At 43.8% G+C, this 22,851-nt stretch overlaps 1 protein-coding gene across 1 annotated transcript in view; it reads right to left on the reverse strand.

Annotated features, from left to right (window-relative positions):
* LOC111949779 (pleckstrin homology-like domain family B member 1) overlaps window positions 1-22,851 on the reverse strand; it is an 85,137-nt gene that overhangs the window by 59,435 nt on the left and 2,851 nt on the right. The window contains 5 exon segments of the mRNA XM_070434098.1: window positions 1,973-2,098; window positions 11,461-11,631; window position 12,185; window positions 15,627-15,676; window positions 15,679-15,748. Of these exon segments, the coding sequence (XP_070290199.1) occupies window positions 1,973-2,098; window positions 11,461-11,631; window position 12,185; window positions 15,627-15,676; window positions 15,679-15,748 (418 nt within the window).

A 22,851-nucleotide genomic window follows, 5' to 3' on the forward strand; every position in this document is an offset into this window, starting at 1 on the left:
AAAGGGTGCGGTGCAGGAAAGGTTGAGGAAACACACAGGAAGTGGAAGATGGAAGAATAGGGTGGAGGTTTAAAAATAGAAACAGTAAAAGATACCCCTCAACTTAAAATAAGCAGTGCTTATCCAACAAAGCTTGCCTGGCTGGCATACGAATGAGCCTGGTAGGAAATGTGTCAGAGCTGCTCACTGAGCGTGGCTGAACTACTGTATAGGCCTACTGCAATGTACTGTTGGTGACTGGGTTGTGTTACCAAGCAAGCACTAGAAATGTCTTAGAGATCATACTCATAAATCAAATCTATCAACCTTAATGTGACACACAATAAATCCACAATTTAAGTACTTCAAGGGTAAGAACAGAGACTCTCTACCGACCACACCAAGGAATACACATCTAAGGAGAAATTAAGCCCTTTAAACAACAGTGAAAAGCATTCATTACCAAACCAGGAAGATCCCAACACCCAATGTGTATATGCGCTATACTTATCACCGGTGGCACGTCGGCAACACGCAACAAAATAAGGAAATAACAAGAGGCTGGGACAGATCCCCCAAAGGTGGCCAAGAAGGGGAAACACACTCCACTGTGCCTGCGAGGAGAGGACAGGGCTAGGAAGCTGAACACCTCTGCATAGAGAGGAATGAGAAGCTCATAAAACATGCATGGTGTGAAACCAGGGCCAGCAGGCCTAGGCAGCCAGGGTTCTGTTGCACCCTGTCTCCACCCAGGCCAGAAATGGAAAGGCAATAGGGGGCCTTCTGTGGCGTGTGGAACTCAGCACCTGTAAGGGAGCTGCTTCCTTTGCCACTAACAATCTGAGCCATTCATCTGTGGCGACACAGAAACAAGGACCTTGGGTGCAGGAAGTGTAGCCCTGTTTATTCAGTGTCTTTTCATTTGACGGGGTATTCAAAATGTCTTTATAATACCTTGCTTTTAACCCTTTGCTTACCTTTAGATATACCCCAGTAGTTTATATTCAGTGTGTGTCATTGTACTCCAACGTAGGTTGCCATAAACTGACATCGGCCATGTATTCTGAATATTATGCTAGCGTTGTATTTGAGAGGGTTCAAGTGAAGTGCTCACAAAATGTATCTTGTAACATCCAGAGGGACATCTACATTTGATTTTCTGCACATTTTTCTGTATGATTAGTTCATACAACGGTAGGCCTATACCTTGAGTTTGTCATGACAGTACTGTATTACCTGTGACAGTACTGTATTACCTGTGACAGTATTGTATTACCTGTGACTGTATTGTATTACCCTTGACAGTACTGTTTTACCTNGTATTGTATTACCCTTGACAGTACTGTTTTACCTTTGACAGTACTGTGTTACCTGTGACAGTCTTGTATTACCTGTGACAGTACTGTGTTACCTGTGACAATACTGTATTACCTGTGACAGTACTGTGTTACCTGTGACAGTTACTGTGTTACTGTGTTACCTGTGACAGTACTGTATTACCTGTGACATATCTGTATTACCTGTGACAGTATTGTACTTTACCCTTATGACAGTACTGTATTACCTGTGACAGTACTGTATTAACCTGTGACAGTATTGTATTACCTGTGACAGTATTGTATTACCTGTACAATACTGTATACCTGTGACAGTATTGTATTACCTGTGACAGTATTGTATTACCTGTGACAATCTGTATTACCTGTGACAGTTTTGCATTACCTGTGACAGTATTGTTTTACCTGTGACAGTATTGTATTACCTGAGACAGTACTGTATTACCTGTGACAGTAGTGTCTTACCTGTGACAGTACTGCATTTACCTGTGACAGTACTGTGTATTAACCGTCGATGACCAGTACTGTATATTACCTGTGACAGTACTGTTTTTACCTGTGACAGTATTGTATTACCTGTGACAGTACTGTATTACCTGTGACAGTATTGTATTACCTGTGACAGTATTGTATTACCTGTGACAGTACTGTATTACCTGAGTGAATTCTGTAGTTCCCACCAGAGCCCCTGCTTCCCTCTGGCATCATGCTCTTCATCCTGAACGCCTCCTCTGGGTGGTTGAAGCGGAAAAAAGCCGACTGGCCAAAACACAGCATACAACCTGTAAAAGAAAACATGGGCGGTTGAGAAAGCAGCATTTGTAAGGGAGGTGTTTCAGTGAACCATGCTCGCGTGATGAGTAACCTTGCCTAAGACCTAAACACTTGCATTAAACTCCCCAAGGCCAGGCCAGTTCATCAGCTTAAGCTTCAACTGATGCTGCCTCTGTAAAATGAGTGAAACACATCTAATAAGTCTGGACAGTGTTAATGGAAAAATACTTTCTCTTTTCATCATCAGTTATTACAAGTCACTGGGGTTTGGCAGCTTGATAAGGTGGTGAGGGGTTATGAAGAGGCAGGCATAGCCTGTAACTCACTTCTACGTAAGCAGTGATCATTGCCTTGTGAGTGAACACACCATAGATTTAGTTTTATCTCTATGGAAAAGACTCCCTATGCTTGTAGTGCCTATTCTGATCGACTTACAGCCTTATTGAAAAATCTAAAACATGTCAAACGTTCTTATTCAGTCCTGTATGCTACTAACTAAAAGCAATCAGGAGAAAGCAATGATTGCTACTGTACTGTCCAAACATAGTCCCATTATACAGTGAATAGCTGAAAATATATTTTAGATTGAGGTAAATAGGGGGTGGGTGGTCTGCTAACTGATCTGTCATCAGCAACCAGAGAACCTGGGGGTAAAAAGGCTTTCATGGAAACTTTTCAATCAGAGCACCATCACTGTACAGTGGGTGCGATCCAGATTCACCCTGTTCCCTTTACAGTGCACTACTTTTGACCAGGCCCCATAGGGCATTGTTCAGAAGTAGTGCACTATATAGGGAATAGGATTTCATTTGGGACACATGCAGTGTGTACAATGCAGCCAGATGCCTTTTTATTCCATGGAAGTGGGGAAGAATAGTTGATTACTTCACAGGCTCTGACAGGACAGCCAGTGATTAGGACACAAACACAGGCACAGCTGAATTACCGTGGTAACTATCACATCAGTGTAGGGAGACGAGATGACGTCAATGCAGCGGAGCAGAAGATTTTTTTTTTAATTGTGTCGACAGACGACTTGGTGAAAACATTAGCTTTAATTGTTCGACTAAAGGGAAATTCGATAAGTTACAGACCCATTTCAATTATATATAATGTTGATTTCCACATTTGATAATAAAGTATATGAAACATACATCTCTGAGGTGGCAAGAAGGGAAGCTAACATAAAAACAAGTGTCATAAAACAAGATGATGGTAGTACTGAGATGGATGACATTTTATAACAGTATTATTTAAGATTTTAGTGGAGAGCGCCACATCAGCTGAATATCTGTCTCTGTTCTTCTTCAGCAGATAGAGATTGTGCATTTTGGCACTCAATCATGCCCAGTGTCAGACCCACCCTTCAAATGACATAGCCCCGGGGCTACAGCCATCACACACCGTAAGCCAACTCAACCTCACAACTCATTGGCTATTCAGAGAGCACACACGCACTGTACAGGCCTGATCCAACGTATTAATAGCATGCATTAAACTATGTTGCACACCATTCCATCATGGTCATGTAATAGCAGGAAAACATGTCAAAATGCAAAGTGAGGATGAAAAATGCACTGTTATGTGTGATTGTAATGACTTGTCTGTGGTTGTATCTGACACCACAAATGTTCCCTAGGGAGAAATAAAGTATTTAAAAGCAGTCTGTGCAGAATGCAGATATGAACTGTGAATGCAGAACTCTATGCGTTACCCACAGCAGTAAAATACTGTCAGGTTAACATGGCCTTGTTTACTGTACCCATTACAGCTGTACAACTCAGTTCTATTGGAACACAGGCAGTGGACGAATAAGCAGTATGCATGGTGGGCTGATGTTAGCAGACTCCCCTCAGGGAGTCTGATCCAAAGATCCAAAGATCTCGGCAGCCGTAGGACCCCGTGTGCCTCTCTCTGTCTGGGGCTTCCAGTGAGAGTTAACTAAAAGTGCCTGCTGCACCAGACACCCCCCACACACGGATATGCATTCAAATCAAATCAAATTGTGTTGCTAAACAACAGGTGAAATGCTTATTTACGGGCCCTTCCCAACAACGCCCAACAACGCAGAGATAAAAAAAAAAGAGAAATGATCAAAAAAGAATAACACAAGGAATAAATACACAATGAATAATGATACACACACACACATTACATACACAGATATGCAGGCAAGTGTGCACACACAGCCCCAGGGCAGAGGGGCAGCGGAGCCTCATCCTGCTGCCTGCTACATCTACAGCTGAGCGGTGACACGACAGACCATCAAGGATCAGACAGGCAGGTTGAGTCAGCAAACCACACAAAGAGCTGCTTGCTCACACTATTTCCAAACTACAGCACCCTGTGTGTGTGTGTGTGTGTTGTCGTGTGTGTGTGTGTGTGTGTGTGTGTGTGTGTGTGTGTGTGTGTGTGTGTGTGTGTGTGTGTGTGTGTGGACAACAGAGTGAGACAACACACTGGACAAGCACAGGCATCAAACTGGGTATGAGTCAATGACATGACAAGTTTAAGAATTTTCAATCTCTCTCAACAAACTTTTGACTGGCTAGCTAGTACGAACCTTGAAGTATGGCTCAAAGATTAATGCATTTTTTATATTTTTTCTTTCCTCAGGGGCAGAGGCAGGAGTGCAAAACCAAACATCCAGCCTTGGACTGGTGGTTGAGCAATATCAACGCAAGGAAAATATTGTGAAATTACCATATGATTAGTTGTGTGAGTTACTGCACGGACAATATTAAAAATTGATGACAGATGCATAAATGGCTAGTCAGTAGCCACTCATAGTGACAGGACAGAGTCATTCTCTGTGAACCACATCATTGCTAATGAGGACTCATCAATTCAGCCATTAGAGACCTACTTATATTGATGGATCAACTTGGCATAGGGAAACACTAAACAACAGTATGTAGTACTATAGAGTGCTGAGATGTGAGGCATTTATTTATGTCCTGAAATGGTAGTATAGCTCAGCCGTGCATCATGTAAACTGTACCTGGTGACAGTGGCATAGCAAGAAATGTATTTTTGGAAAGCAGCTAATTTCCTGCAATTTTACACATTTTGCCATGGGGCAAAGATTCAAAAGTACAGTTTTATAGCTAATCTCATGCTATTCTACACATTTTGAGAAAATGTTGCTGTTTTAAAGCTAATTTCTTACAATTCTATACATTTTGCCATGGACAGAGAGGAAAATGTGCAGTTTTATAGCTTCTTGTGCTATTCTACACATTTTGCCAAATGTAGCATTTCTAAAGCGTATTAAAGATAAAATATGGGTGTGTTGACTTTTTTTGCTCAATCTGATTGGGTGGTCCTGGCTCCCCAATGGGTTGGCCTGGGCCCACTTGCCTTCACCCGGGGATATTCCTTGACTGGAATCATAAATTAGATCCAGCATGCAGGTCTAATCAGAATACGGGACACGTAGAATAGCAATCTGCGATTATAGTGCCTCGTTTTAATTTTGAACTATCTTTCACAATAACAAATAGTAATTGAGCGAGTCAATACCATTAGCAAGGTCCCCAGGCAATCACTGTGCTGGAATTCAATAAATCTAGCAGTTGTTTGTTGCAGCTATAGCTAATGTACAGAGGAATAGATAAATGGAGAATTTGCTTACAGAAATAAAAATGGATTGATGGTGGTAACACATTGAGAATGAATATCATGAATCATTTGTTGTTGGTTTGGCGGTACAACAGACCAACATACTAAGAAGAGTCCACGTTGGATGTTTGCCTCTTGTCATCAGACTTACCTGGATGTGAACATTTCTCTGGAGACTGGAGGCTTCCTTACTTACTCTCTTCATTCACAATTTGTCTGTATTAAGAGTAGGGCCCGGAGTATTTCCAGACCATGTGACCTGACCAGGGAAAACTCTGTGCACTAAGTTATAAGCAGTCTACTAAGACCTGAGAATACATTGTTGATATGATAAGCAACTGTGTGGATGTTGCTAATACTTTAGCATCACGACACCGAAGTGTGAGAGGCCTCAAATTTTTGGGTGAACAAAAAATTCTCCCTTACGTAAAAAAACTCTCAGGGTGTGAGCTCCTCACTGCAGCACCTTCCTTCACCTCCATGCCCTCGTCATGCTGTCCCACCGTACCTCTGTCTAGGGGTTCCTCCTCCGCTTATCTCTACTGAGACAGCGTTGTTGGGCAAATGACAGTCCGCTGTTTTCTAACCAGACCACAATTATGCCAAATCAGACTACAGAGATACCTAACCCAACTCCCTAGTTGGTCCATGGAGACCTCCAGTAGAGCACTTGTAGGGGTCACATTGCCATTTGACCTTCCCTAGTCAGTCACCTTTGGTTAATCATAGGAGAGGACAGAGTATAGGCAGCGACAGCACTAAACCAGTGACAGGGTTGTAGAATAGATCCTTGGGTTCTCCACTCCAGAGGTGGACTGGCCATCTGGTATTTCTGGCAAATGCCAGATGGGCTGGTCAATTTTTAGACCAGTCGCCCTGTCTAACATTGTTTTTTTGTGCAAAATTATCATTATCTGGCAAAAAATGTGCTGGGCCTCGAGGAAAATTATGGGGCGTGGTGGGGTACTCAGGGAAAATAATGGACCTGGTATTAAGAACAATATTTCATAACTCTGTTCAGTAGAAGGCTGAGCTTAAAAAAACCTTGGATCTCTGTACATCAACACGAGAGAGAGCGCAACGTTTGCTAAAACAACCTGACAGTAAAATATGACACGTTGCCATTTTTTAAATTAAAATTCATGACGTCATTTGGGAGAGGACATGCTTCAATGGTAAATGAAAAAATCTTCACAGAATATAATTAATTGGGGCTGTTGGAAGAGAACGGGGGTGGCGGCTGCGCAGCCAAGATCTTCACAGTTAATCAGCGAGATTGATTCTCTCAACGTTGCGAGGCAGAGTCCTCCTTTAATACTCCAATATTGGCAGAACTCATGGGTTCTCATCACAGTGAGTGCACTTTGGGAATGGCTCCAACGTACATCTTTCATATCTCGTATGGGGTTTTCTCTGCAAGTTACCATATTCATGTTATTCAATTACAACAAAAAGTTTACCATGTAGCCTACTCAAGTAGAAGACTTGATTGAGAGAAGTCAACGGGTTCATTGACATTACTATATTTTCAATACTCTAAACAGAAAATCACAGATGATGTTGTCTGAGATGGGTGTGGATATGTCTTTACTTCAAGGTAACTTTGACACAACTAGAAGTGACACCAAAGAGCACAGACCATTATTCCCTGAAAACACTTTGACACTGGCAGGGATTCAAATCTCCTCAAGAGATATTCTTTCATGAAAACCTGGTAGATGAAAGAAACCATAGGAGAAGTTTGGGTTTGTATACCTGAGGGGTACTACATTGGTATATATCACTGTAGTGTAAAAATAAATTGAGACCATATTCCCTGGAGTTAAACCCTTGCCAAGCAACAATATGAAAGCATTTTCATATCATAATTTAAATGTAGTATAGTTAGCCAAAAAGATCTTCATTATTAAGCCTTGGAAAGTAAGCCATTGGGACCACTGAAATAAGATCTATGAAACTGGGTTGAGAGCAAATACTTGGAATTGTGATATCGTGAGGGCATGTATGAAGAATAGAGATCAACTGAGTTCCAGTTGGCTTCAACAAAGAAAGAGTCCCTCTTACCCTCCATCTGTGACTAACCTGAACTATTATCTCTAGTTCAGATAAACTTTTCATTACTTTAAAATCAATCAATAAATCAACTTCTAGTAGTAAGACCAAATGTATTTCCATTCCTTTACTACTAGTTAACTATCATTTAAGCTCACAGTGTTTGACAATTTCACATTTAACTGTGTCATCATAAAACACAGAAGACCAGACACTAAACCTAGAGTGTCAGACATCTCTAAAGCAGAGGACACACTGGGCAAAGGGATGCCAAAAAGTAAGCAAGACAGTTGCCATGGCTTTGTTGTGTTTTACTGCTTAAGGAAAGGCCAGACACTTTCAAGCTCACCAGTTAATCACTCAAAGCTTTAGCCAATGCAGAGGCCATAAAGTGCAGCCACACATACCAAGAGATAGAGAGGAGATACACAGGAAAGCAGTGGAAGTTCTCATATGACCATTCTATTTTCACCAACATAACGAAGTTGGCATATCCAACATAACTGAGTTGGTATATCAATACATGTCATAACTATGATGTCTGCCTACTTTCTAAAGAGGGTATAGGTATCCTATACAGCAACACCCGATGAGACATTTTAAGCTTGTGATGAATAAAATTAATGATGGTGACAGTCAAGTATTTTGGTAAGATACAATCCACTTAATTTGAGACAGTCAACCACTTACAGTATATAATGTGGCATTTGACACCATTGATACTGATTTCAGGTTCCCTCTTCATATACTTTCATAATTGAGAAATCTATTCCATAACATTTATCCCAGATACAATATCCTGAAACTATCTGCCATCTCCTGTGAGTGGCATAATGAGGTGTCAGGGGGTCTAGTAACAGATGTGCACTGTTCGCACTCCCTCCCTCACCTCCTTTTGCCAGAACAACATAAGACAATAAATACTCCTGCTGGTCAAGTCAGTGAAACAGATGGCTATGGGTTATTTCTCTATCAATGCTCTGTGGATGTGGCCTCACAGACAGAGGAGTCCAGATTCAACCAAGCATGAGCAGCAGGATATGTGGCTCACCGAGCTGTAAACAAGGAGTGAATTTTAGGGCAGCCTGATGCTTGTTTGCAGAGGTGGTGCACCTCCTGTTTCTTTATGCATGCAATGGGGTCAATGCAATGGGGTCAATGCAATGGGGGGAGTTTTGAGTAGGCTTGCTAATATGAGAATAGATTGCGTCTAGATTCTAGACAGGGTTAACAGTATGCTTAGGTCTCATGGACCAGGAATAGAAATGTAACAGTATACAGGCACCTGGTGACCATGCCAAAATGAAAAGAGATCACTGCCCTGTCATAGCGGAGGATTTGGCTAGAGATTTTATCCTTGTATATGTTTTGCTGTCAATATTAATACAACGGGTCAATGTTATTTTACTGGTGCAGGTGTATTATCTTTTTTTGTGATATCAATAAAGGAGACAATGTCTACTTTCGAGATTAGGGTAACGTTACAATGTTTCATTTGAATGTTACAATGGTATACGTACTGTACATCACCCATCTACTGAAACGAATCTAGCGACTCGCTTTCGGTTTGTGGGCCACAACTGATTATTAACCAATTGCAAAAAGTTGGTAAATACAATAAATTCACACAGCTGCAATACTATACAACATAGACATTACCTTTAATTCTGACTATAACACTTACTTTAAATCCAAATGAAAGTCCTCTTGCCCTCTGCTGTTAACATCGCAGCTGCTCCTTTAAAAACAGCCACGTGTTTTTCCTGAATGGAAAATGATTGTTGAAGAAGAAGAGTGCGGCAAGGCGGGCTTGTCCTGACTACTCCTTTGTTATGGGAATATTTGTCAGTATTCTTCCACAGGCTACTCACATAGGCTACGTTATGTTTTCACAAAATACGCTGTCCACCTGCCTTGTAGTGCAGCCAGTAGAACAGTTGGTTCATCCAACGCGTACTGTAGGCATACAATCCATTTCAGTGAAATATGCTGCGTTACAATTCGTTGTATATTGCTCCTTCCAACGCAGCCTCGCGCAATGTCCTATTTATCAGTCAGTCACTATAGCAGTGGACTACACCCGCACGTTTGTTTTGCCGGGGCTCCTTGCAGCAGGAGAGATGGTCGAAGTTGAACAGCTGTTTCCGACACAGGCTCAAACTAATATCCACCCCAGAGAGAAAGAAAAAAAGGTTTGGTGTGGTGGGAGGGGGGCTCGGTGGGGCGGGGTGAGACGAGCACTAACCCTGGGTCAGAGCTTCTATGTGCAATCCCAAATCTCTGTCATCTGAATCAACCTCACCCATTTCCTCCAGTATTAGTTTAGTATCTTCTGAGCCTGTTTGACTGACTGACTACCAGGTTATTATGGGGAAGGGTTCAATGGATTTGTAGTTCACATGTTAACATCATACACTCAGCTTTAAACAAAGCCCTCAATATGTCTCTTACTCTCTTCACAGGACCACTGCTCTGTGCTATACATCAGAGAACAAAGTATATGCTGTACCTTCTGAGATGAAAATGTAATATCACCACAATGTTCAAGTCTGGATTCAGTCTATTCTTTTCAAAAGCTTACCACTCACACAGAAAAACCAAGGAACTTCTGCATCTTGAATGACAGTAGCAATTCCAACTTTTCACTGATGCTTGTTTCATAATATGACCGCCACAGTGTCAAAGGTATCAACTAACTCATCTCTACATATTATTACACAGATCTTGAGTCAGCACAATCAATGACACCACGTTGGTCTTGAAGTTATTCTTCACCAGTACAATTCATTTTTTGTACCAAAAAATATACATATATCCATGATTCCCTCAAAAATCATTATTTGACCTTTTACCCCTGGGGATCTGTTGGTGTAAGAGGGGTGGAATAAAAATAGCAATGTCCCTGCTCGGATTTACAAGAAAATCCAGGATGGGGGATGCCAGGAGACAGGCAGTGTCATCATTAGCCTCCAACCGTTACCTCTCTCGTTACTGTTTTTTAGTTTATGACTATCAAGTTCCTGTGATCCTATGGAGCCAAGAAGCCGTTGAGAAACGGTAAGTACTATGACTAATGTCATAGATACTCTCCCAGGGGGAGGGCCTGTTGCTTTATTTCCTGTTGCTCTCGTAGCATAAATTCAGACATCCTGGTGAAAGAATGTGATGTATTGAAAATCAATATGCTTCCTTCCAGCCATGTTGTAACATTGCAGTGTGCTTGAGAGCACAGTCAAGTTTACTGTGGTAACAAATAATTCACTACAGTCCCACAGGAACGTGTGGTTATTTCTCAATCGATGTGTTTAGAAAAAGCACACATTTGCATTTACTGAATGGATTTCTTGACTCTAATACTCCCATCTTAATCGATTTGGGGTTTGTAAGTGCTGGTTACACAGTTAGCAAATAGGCATCGATCTTTGGCATTAATTGTATACATGTGCATTGGTTAGTCCAGGATTCTAATTGAGTTCCTCTCAATGACCAAAGCAATATCACATAAAAATGTTTAATTGCATGTTTGTTTTTTGTCAAATCATCTTGAAACAGTATGTGCATCTGTTGCTGTACGTCATTATTCTATGTTGAATGTGATACTATAATAGATCACAATAAGAGTTATAGGTATGCAGAAACAGACTCCTTACAATTGAGGTTTATTTCCACAAGTCAGTTTGTTTGTAAGGAGCCATACCTTGTGACAGGCGGACCGGTTTGGTGACAGGAAGCCCGTCTATGGCACACTGGTTCCCACAGGGGTGGAGAGTGATGATCCCTGCCCGGTTCTCTATGTAGCAGTGCTGGGCGGCAACTCCTGGGCCCTGGATGCTGATGTCCATCGCCCCATGTCCCAACGTGGTCCTACCTGTAGGAGCAATACCCAGAAGAGTATGTGCAAAAGATGAAGACTGGAACTGAGGGATTCTAGCCTGGTGGTAGCCTGATCTGTCTGTTAAAATAAAAGAGACGGCTAAAGAAGCACTAAAATATTTGACTACCAGGCTAGAATGATCCCTCAATGTTCATAGAAGCAGTCTCTTATCAAACTATGTTGCCAAGAGAAGAATGTGACAGTATGTTGACTGGCTGTTAGTGGCTGTAAATTGACTTTTATCTACAGTGTTTTACTTACTGTGTACAACGTCCATGTTGTTACTGTATAATGACAAAGTTACCTATTTATTAAGTGACAGAATAACTTACAAGAGAAGTGAAACCTTCAAAGTAAGTGAATGATAACGTAATCTTGTTTTATTCTGATATAGTCCATTGGACAAGTCTTTGTAACTCATGGCGGGAGTCAATGTCATATCCAGCAGTCATGCATTAAATTAGGCAGACACGCTAAAAAACAGAAATGCTTTGTAACTAAATCCCATTCCTCCCTTCACAACCCCCTCCCTCTGCCCAACAGTGACCCTGTCCAGCCTCATCTCTACTGGGGCTCCAGATAAAAGGAGAAAACCCAGTGGAATGTCACATCACAGTGCAACACGCATTCTCATCCTCTCCCCTCTGGACCAAGGCTGCCTCCCAAATAGCACCTTATTTCCTATATAGTGCACTACTTTTGACCAAGGCCCATAGGGAATAAGCTGCCATTATATAGGGTGTCATTTGGGATGGAGCCTTCTCAGTTCATTCCATACCCAACTCCCTGCAGAACTCCAGACAGAGAGGGGCATGGAGAAAGGAATTCCCAGGATGAATGGTAGCAGTGGTGGACAGTGCAGGAGGTAGGGAGAGGGTAGTAAAGCGGTGTTAGGGAGGGGTGGTGGACAGTGCAGGAGGTAGGGAGAGGGTAGTAAAGCGGTGTTTAGGGAGGGGTGGTGGACAGTGCAGGAGGTAGGGAGAGGGTAGTAAAGCGGTGTTAGGGAGGGGTGGTGGACAGTGCAGGAGGTAGGGAGAGGGTAGTAAAGCGGTGTTAGGGAGGGTGGTGGACAGTGCAGGAGGTAGGGAGAGGAAGTAAAAGCGGTGTTAGGGAGGGGTGGTGGACAGTGCAGGAGGTAGGGAGAGGGTAGTAAAGCGTGTTTAGGGAGGGGTGGTGGACAGTGCAGGAGGTGGGGAGAGGTTAGTAAGGCAGTGTTAGGCAGGGGTGTGGACAGTGCAGGAGGTGGGGAGAGGGTAGTAAAGCGGTGTTAGGGAGGGGTGGTGGACAGTGCAGGAGGCGGGGAGAGGATAGTAAAGCAGTGTTAGAGGGTGGTGGACAGTGCAGGAGGTAGGGAGAGGGTAGTAAAGCAGTGTTAGGCAGGGGGGGGGGGTGGACAGTGCAGGAGGTGGGAGAGGATAGTAAAGCAGTGTATAGGCAGGGGGGGTGGTGGACAGTGCAGGGAGTGGGGAGAGGATAGTAAAGCAGTGTTAGGCAGGGGGGGTGGTGGACAGTGGCAGGAGGTAGGGAGAGGGTAGTAAAAGCAGTGTTAGGCAGGGGGGGGTGGTGGGGGTTGAGATCAGGGCCAAATTATGGTGTAGAAATTGGGGGGTACGAATAGTAGACAGATGGTCCATGGGGTCAATTAAATAAATAAAGATTAAAACACATTTCCTGCAATTCTAGACAGTTTGACATTACTTATTATGCCTCTCTTTGGTATTTTGAGGGGTATATGGAGGGGTATTTTGAGTACACAGTATAAGTGGAAAGATAATTGGAAGGCCTTCCCCCCCAAATAAATTTGGGGTAAACAAATTTGTTTTAGGAAAAACGGCTAACCTGCATTTCAACCCATTTTGCCATGAGGCTGAGAGAAAATGTTGCAGTTTTGTAATGCTATTCTACACATGTTGCCATGAGGCTGAGAGAAAATGTTGCAGTTTTAAAGTAACTGTGTGGCTACCCAATGAGCACGGGCGACCCAATATGCACTGGGTCCATTGTTAGCAAGGTCCCGTCGGCCCCATAGTGACGAATGACGTTGTTTTGATAGCTACATTGCTCTAGGTGGCTATGTTAGCGTCAACCATGGGTAGCTATCGCTAGAGTTTGGACTTCTGTTAACGTTACGACATGATGTCCTTGCTAACAATGGACCCCGTGCGAATTGGGTAGCCCGTGATCATGCCACCCAATTCGCACGGGTTCCATAGTGACGAATGACTTCTTTAAAGCTAAGCAAGCTGTTATAGAAAACTGTTTTTCAACAACCGGAAAATAACTAGCTACTTCCGGGATCGGGGCGAAGGACATTGTGTACTTCCTTCTTTTTAACGTTAACAGAAGTCCAAACTCTTGCGGTAGCTACCCATAGTTGATGCAAACGTAGCCATGTAGTCATTTGTCACTATGGGGCCGACGGAACCTTGCAACAATGGACCCCTGTGCATATTAGTTAGCCCGTGTTCACTGGGCAGCCACGACTGGCCAGTGAAAGTCTTACTTTTAAAAGTTCCTATTCTGTTAACTCATACCCAAATAATGTTGTTAACTCATCCTATACTCGTATTTGTGGCCAAAGCATCAATTGGAGAAAAAACACTTAAAAAACACCACGTCAAACTTTTATCTCAAACAGACCATTTMAAAAATGCTTGCCATTTCCTCATAGAWGATGTCATCCTCCTGAGGAGGATGATCTGGCTAATCAGTGGGATACTCACATTTTTTTTGGTTGTTGGGGAATGCCCACACCATTCCAATGCAGAAAAGCTGATTTTTTTAACATAACTAATTAAACATTTTTGGAAGGAAAACATAATTATAGGTCATATTTCATAGAATTCTGGAAACACTGGACAGTTACTTTAAAGGTTGACTGGGCAAAAACGCAAAAATAAAAGCTTTAAACTGTACAACTGATCAATGTACCATCATACCAGGTCATTTAATGCAAAAACATTTTTTAAATGGATGAATAGGATATTTGGCTACAGAAGTGCCATTTCTTACCGATCTCTACTTCTTCCGTTTAAAAACAAATCCTGTGAAATGACCTCAACACATACTGGAGGAGTTACTGGTTAGCTACAAGTGCCTAGTTTAGCTAACGACCTAGCTACGTCGGTGCGGTGTGCATGACTAGAATGACACATCGACGAACCACCAAAGGCACACCCCATTTCTGTTTGAAAATTAATAAGGAGGAGGAATTAGACCATTTTTCGCAATTCTACACATTTTGCCATTGCTCATGACATGTTCATATGATATCTGGGGGGCTCCACCGACTTCTAGGGGGGACGAATCGACCTGTTTTGCCCCGTGGCAATTTCACCGATGGGTTGATGATTATGGTGAGTGCTATCAGAGTGCCGCGCCCTCACTCCTGCTGTCATATGGTCCGACTCCGAAAGAGAGATGACAGCCGGGTCAGAGCACAGCACATTCAATCCTGCTGGGACTGAGGTGCGTTGTGTGTGTGTGTGTGTGTGTGTGTGTGTGTGTGTTGTGTGTGTGTGTGTGTGTGTGTGTGTGTGTGTGTGTGTGTGTGTGTGTGGTGTGTGTGTGTGTGTGTGTGTGTGTGTGTGTGTGTGTGTGTGTGTGTGTGTGTGTGTGTGTGTGTGTGTGTGTTGTGTGTGTGTGTGTGTGTGTGTGTGTGTGTGTGTGTGTGTGTGTGTGTGTGTGTGTGTGTGTGTGTGTGTTTCTGGTCTGGGGTATAGCCAATAGAGGTTCTAGTGATATTGAAGTGAACACTGCAGGGTGAAGGACATGCCACTGTCAGTTTTATGCCCTGGGGCTGATGTGTGAGCATGTGCATGTCCTGTATTCTGTGCTCCATTGTGTGTGTGTGCATGCAAATCTCACTGTTCAAAAGCACACATATGAAAGAGCAAAAGCGGTGTAAGGACAACCAAATTTTACACCTACCTATCTACATTCCTTTACATTTCACTATTGACATTTGGATAGAAGATATATTAGCTCACCTTCGGGAAGGGCAGCAGTGTGATGGCCGTACTGAGACGGCCACTGCCAGACTGACCAGATGGGGGCGCTCTGCCTGGACCTTCAGCGCCTTGCCGCTCTCAAACAGATCCAGTGGCGTGCTCTACGAACAGAAAGGTCACATACTCAATTATCAGTGTATTAGCTCCATTGGCCTCATATGGCAGTAATGTGAATGATTGGAAGCAGACTAATATCATCAAATGTTTTGGAAAAGCTAAAAGAGGTAGAGAATAGACCTTTAGACAACTACCCTCAAGCTACAGTTGGCCTTTTGACTAACCATTAATGCACCCCAAATGGATGGATGCTTCCTTTCACTGCAAAAGACAGTCACAATACATGTTCACTATCCAGACAAACAGCCAGTACATAACCCCTCGAAGCCAAGATGGCGTAGCAGTCAGACGTCTTTGGCCTGTCCCTTGTATATATCTTTTACATCTTTTTCTTTGCATATCTTTTAAAATATTTTCCTAAACCTCAACTTCTAAATACTCTCCTGCAACCCGCCTCACCCAATGTGGCGTGGATCTGCTTTTTTCTAAAGTATTTCTATAGCCAGCTAACTACCTACCAGCTATCAGTCAGCAAACCATTGCTAGCRGTCATCAGCTAACCTTTAGCTCGGAAGTTCTCGCCAGTTCGAACAACGTGACTCAAACCAGAGCATAACGGACCTATTTCTCTCCATATACCCGGATTCCTACCGCAAACTCTGAACATTTTCATCTGGATCTTCGCAACTAGCTAACTGCAACCCCGGGTGACCACTCCTGGCTAGCGTTTCCATCCCGGAGCAAGCACCAATTAGCCTGAAGCTATCCCGGCCAGGGCTCCTGTGCTACCACCGAAGCCCACTCCTGGGCTACAATATCCGGACCCCTTCTACTGCCGGTACGGGGCAGGGAACCACGCCAATCCTCTACGACTGGAATACCGACATAATCTGCCCGAGGTTTCCAACAGGCCCCTCAGGCGCGACGCCCGCTGAAGGTCCATTCTGCTAACCTGCTAGGCCTGCTAGCTACCTAGAGCTACTTGGAACCCTACTAATCCACGACTGGTCTATCGACGTCACCGCACGAAGAGGCAAAAACAGACTTACTCCCATCTGCTAACTGCTAACTGCTGGCTTGCTTGCCCTGGTCTGCTAACTACTAGCTTGCCTGCCCCGGTCTGCTAACTGTTAGCCACTGCTAACTGCTCACTTTCTTGCCCCGGTCTGCTAACTACTAGCTTGCCTGCCCCGGTCTGCTACTGCTAGCCCCTGCTAACTGCTTGCTTGCTAACCCGGTCTGCTAACTGCTAGCTTGCCAGCCCYGGTCTGCTAACTGCTAGCTTGTTTAGCCCCGGCCTACTAACTGTTAGCTTGTTAGCATCGACCTGCTAACTGTCCGAATCGCTGTGTCCCGAGTCAGCCCAACCACTCACTGGACCCATATGTTCACTTGGCTACACTTTCTCTCTGCAGTGACTAGCTCCACTCCCACTCCCCAGGTGCTCTCATTTGTTGACTTCTGTAACCGTAAAAGCCTTGGTTTCATGCATGTTAACATTAGAAGCCTACTCCCTAAGTTTGTTTTACTCACTCCTTTAGCACACTCTGCCAACCCGGATGTCTTAGCCGTGTCTGAATCCTGGCTTAGGAAAACCACCAAAAACCATGAAATCTCCATCGCTAACTATAACATTTTCCGCCAAGATAGAACTGCCAAAGTGGGCGGTGTTGCAATCTACTGCAGAGATAGCCTGCAGAGTTCTGTATTACTATCCAAGTCTGTACCCAAACAATTCGAGCTTCTACTTCTAAAAATTCACCTTTCCAGAAACAAGTCTCTCACTGTTGCCGCTTGCTATAGACCTCCCTCTGCCCCCAGCTGTGCCCTCGATACCATATGTGAATTGATTGCCCGCCATCTATCTTCTGAGCTTGTGCTACTAGGTGACCTAAACTGGGACATGCTTAACACCCCGGCCATCCTACAATCTAAGCTTGATGCCCTCAATCTCACACAAATTATCAATGAACCCACCAGGTACAACTCCAAATCCATAAACACGGGCACCCTCATAGATGTCATCCTAACTAACTCACCCTCCAAATACACCTCTGCTGTTTTCAATCAAGATCTCAGCGATCACTGCCTCATTGCCTGCATCCGTAATGGTTCTGCGACCAAACGACCACCCGTCATCACTGTCAAAAGCTCCCTAAAACACTTCTAATCGACCTGGCCGGGGTATCCTGGAATGACATTGACCTCATCCCGTCAGTAGATGATGCCTGGCTATTCTTTAAAAGTGCCTTCCTCACCATCTTAAATAAGCATGCCCCATTCAAAAAAAATTGAACTAGGAATAGATATAGTCCTTGGTTAACTCCAGACCTGTCTGCCCTTGACCAGCACAAAAACATCCTGTGGCGTTCTGCATTAGCATCGAATAGCCCCCGTGATATGCAACTTTTCAGGGAAGTTAGGAACAAATATACACAGGCAGTTAGGAAAGCTAAGGCTAGCTTTTTCAAACAGAAATTTGCATCCTGTAGTACTAACTCAAAAAAGTTCTGGGATACTGTAAAGTCCATGGAGAATAAGAGCACCTCCTCCCACTGTTCTGAGGCTAGGAAACACTGTCACCACTGATAAATCCACTATAATTGAGAATTTCAATAAGCACTCTACGGCTGGCCATGCTTTCCACCTGGCTACCCCTACCCCGGTCAACTGCCCGGCACCCTCCACAGCAACCCGCCAAAGCCCCCACCATTTCTCCTTCACCCAAATCCAGATAGCTGATGTTCTGAAAGAGCTGCAAAATCTGGACCCTTACAAATCAGCCGGGCTAGACAATCTGGACCCTCTCTTTCTAAAATTATCTGCCGAAATTGTTGCAACCCCTATTACTAGCCTGTTCAACCTCTCTTTCGTATCGTCTGAGATTCCCAAAGATTGGAAAGCTGCCTCGGTGACACTCTAGACCCAAACTGCTACAGACCTATATCTATCCTACCTTGTCTTTCTAAGGTCTTCGAAAGCCAAATTAACAAACAGATTACCGACCATTTAGAATCTCACCGTACCTTCTCCGCTATGCAATCTGGTTTCAGAGCTGGTCATGGGTGCACCTCAGCCACGCTCAAGGTCCTAAACGATATCATAACCGCCATCGATAAGAGACATTACTGTGCAGCCGTATTCATCGACCTGGCCAAGGCTTTCGACTCTGTCAATCACCACATTCTTATTGGCAGACTCGACAGCCTTGGTTTCTCAAATGATTGCCTCGCCTGGTTTACCAACTACTTCTCTGATAGACTTCAGTGTGTCAAATCGGAGGGCCTGTTGTCCGGACCTCTGGTAGTCTCTATAGGGGTGCCACAGGGTTCAATCCTTGGGGCGACTCTCTTCTCTGTATACATCAATGATGTTGCTCTTGCTGCTGGTGATTCTCTGATACACCTCTACGCAGACGACACCATTCTGTATACTTCTGGCCCCTCTTTGGACACTGTGTTAACTAACCTCCAGACGAGCTTCAATGCCATACAACTCTCCTTCCGTGGCCTCCAACTGCTCTTAAACGCAAGTAAAACTAAATGCATGCTATTCAACCGATCACTGCCCGTACCTGCTCGCCCGTCCAGCATCACTACTCTGGACGGCTCTGACTTAGAATATGTGGACAACTACAAATACCTAGGTGTCTGGTTAGATTGTAAACTCTCCTTCCAGACTCACATTAAGCATCTCCAATCCAAAATTAAATCTAGAATCGGCTTCCTATATCGCAACAAAGCATCCTTCACTCATGCTGCCAAACATACCCTCGTAMAACTGACCATCCTACCGATCCTCGACTTCGGTGATATCATCTATAAAATAGCCTCCAACACTCTACTCAACAAACTGGATGCAGTCTATCACAGTGCCATCCGTTTTGTCACCAAAGCCCCATACACTACCCACCATTGCGACCTGTACGCTCTCGTTGGTTGGCCCTCCCTTCATACTCGTCGCCAAACCCACTGGCTACAGGTTATCTACAAGTCTCTGCTAGGTAAAGCCCCACCTTATCTCAGCTCACTGGTCACCATAGCAGCACCCACTAGTAGAACGTGCTCCAGCAGGTATATCTCACTGGTCAACCCCAAAGCCAATTCCTCCTTTGGTCGTCTTTCCTTCCAGTTCTCTGCTGCCAATGACTGGAACGAACTGCAAAAATCTCTGAAGCTGGAGACTCATATCTCCGTCACTAGCTTTAAGCACCATCTGTCAGAGCAGCTCACAGATCACTGCACCTGTACATAGCCCATCTGTAATCAGCCCATCTATCTACCTACCTCATCCCCATACTGTATTTATTTATTTATCTTGCGCCTTTGCACCCCAGTATCTCTACTTGCACATTCATCTTCTGCACATCTACCATTCCAGTGTTTAATTGCTATATTGTAGTTACTTCGCCACCATGGCTTATTTATTGCCTTAACTCCCTTATCTTACCTCATTTGCACTCACTGTATATAGACTTTTTGTTTTCTCTGTTCTACTGTATTATTGACTGTATATTTGTTTATTCCATGTGTAACTCTGTGTTGTTGTATGTGTTGAATTGCTATGCTTTATCTTGGCCAGGTCGCAGTTGCAAATGAGAACTTGTTCTCAACTAGCCTACCTGGTTAAATAAAGGTGAAATAAAAAATATATATATTATATGACTGTGTTGGCTATTCAGAATGATCCCTTTCATTCCTTCTCTATTCACGAGAACAATATTTTTTAGCGCTGTTTTAGCAGCTACACTGGATCACAGGCCTACATTACGGTTCATTTCATAGCCCAGGGACATCCAGCCTGTATGAATGTCTTCTCTRTGTGGTGGCATTGCTCTAGCTGACTGCTGGTGCTGTTTACATATCGCTTTATACAGAGAGAGTGTGAGCTGTGAGGGAGCCTAGTTATGCCCGCAGAGCAAAAACACCAGCATGGGGCTTTGGGAGAAGGAAAAGTTGTCATGGTAACAGCACTCGCTGGAAACCACTGAAGCACTGCAATTAAGAGACATTACCTCCTGGAAGACATACATTATGAGCTAAGCTGTGAAGAACCTCTTCGTCATCATCAGCATAGCATCTCTCTGAATGTATTGCACACGTGGGGTTTGCATTACATTTGTAGTCAAAATTAATTTGATGCCTAGGCTACTCTAACATTGTACTGTAGAAGACTAGAGGGAGTAAAATGGTTGAACCCAATGATCATTAGCCCAATGTATGGCATGCCACTTTGAGTCTGTTGTATATCCTTGATGATATAATCTTTCTCGTTCACCTGTTTTACAATCAACCCATCTGCACACCAAGCAGCGTTACGACAGATCATGAAGTCAGCCTCTCCTTTGGGTGGCAACCCATGGCTGTCCAAATAGGATGATCTACTTTCAATTAGATCGATCTGTTAAAGCTGGGCCCGGGCGAAGAGGATTGGGGAGATAGATGATAATAGCTTTAAGGCAAAGGCCATCTAGCAGTAGTGACTAGATGTAGTATATGAGGGCCCATGAGTGCTTTGAGGGGTAGTGCAATTACATTTTGGACTAGTGATAGGCCTAATCACCATGCCACCATTTTGTAGCAGGTGGTGGTGATGAAATGTTGAAATGCTACAGGGTCTCTTTGTCTGTCATCAGGATGGTGTTCAGTAGGGACAAAACGAAATGGAGTGAAACAGAGATGCTACCTAAACCTGTCCAATAGAAATAAAGATTTTCATTTACCGTTGCCAATTTGTTTTGCTACAGTGTGCCTTACTGAACACAACCCCAATATATCCTCATTAAACCTTACTAAGACCTCTCTGAAGAGCATCCAAGTGCTTCCTGCTTGATAGGGCAAAGGCCTACTGTAACAAGTTCAGTCTCTTCTTTCAGCCTCTCTTTGATATTTCTCACTTTGATCTTATGCTGGTTTAATCATTGTCTCTCTCCTGCATGTCAGTATAGGCTACTGTGTTAGTGTCACCCAGCTGCAGTTTCCTGTGTGCTACTGCTCCCCTGTGGCACTCCAGAGCTCTGAACCTCTGTCTACTGCTCTTAGCCTATCCCCCTGCCCCTCTGCTCCATCTCTCTCTCTCTCGCACCTCCTATAGATTAGCTCAAAATGATTTAGGCGTTCCTGCACCTAAATATAAATGGTACTGACACCCACAATGAGTACTGGCACTGTATTTCAGTCCAAGTCAAGCACTGCCTGGAGTCCCAGATGGATATTTTAAATAGTATTTGAACCCAGGACTCAGCAACACAGAGCCATACTAACCACAGGTGGGTACAGAGGCAGCTTGTTGTTACAGAACCATTTGTCTCTTATCTAGTTAGTCTTCAGGGAGCCTTGACATGTCACATCAGTGGACACGGTTATCGAGAGAAGAGGAGAAAATGCCGCGGGTATGGTTTGACATTGGAAAAATAAAACCAAATTACATAGTACGATGACAGTCAGGATTTYGTTTTGTTTCCAACGTCACTTGCCAAGTTTTTAGTATCGCTCACACAATGGCCTCACAGTCCAAGTGCCCCTCCCCATTAAGAGAACACTCCTCACAGAGTGGTAGTGAAGGGCAGGTTGTGGTTAGAGAGATGAGACTGCAGCATACACACACACACTGAGTATACGAAACAGTATAGGAGCACCTTCCTAATATTGAGTTGCACCCCCTCTTTTGCCCTCAGAACAGCGTCAATTACTCAGGGCATGGACTCTACAAGGTGTCAAAAGCGTTCCACAGGGATGTTGGCCCATGTTGACTGCAATGCCTCCCGCAGTTGTGTCAAGTTCGCTCGATGTTCCTTTGGGTGGTGAACCATTCTTGATACACACAGGAAACTGTTGAGTGTGAAAAACCCAGCAGCGTTGCAGTTCTTGACACAAACCGGTATGCCTAGCACCTACTACCATACCCCGTTACAAGGCACTTAAGTATTTTGTCTTTCCCATTCACCCTCTGAATGGCACACATACACAATCCATTTCTCAATTGTCTCAACACTTAATCCTTACTTAACCGGTCTCCTCACCTCCCSTGATTGAAGTGGATTTAACAAGTGACATCAATAAGGTATCATAGCTTTCACCTGGTCAGTCTATGTCATGGAAAGGGCAGGTGTTCTTAATGTTTTGTATACTCAGTATATATACACCCA

The sequence above is a fragment of the Salvelinus sp. IW2-2015 genome, linkage group LG22 (genome assembly GCF_002910315.2).
Source record: "Salvelinus sp. IW2-2015 linkage group LG22, ASM291031v2, whole genome shotgun sequence".
Lineage (NCBI taxonomy): Eukaryota > Metazoa > Chordata > Actinopteri > Salmoniformes > Salmonidae > Salvelinus > Salvelinus sp. IW2-2015.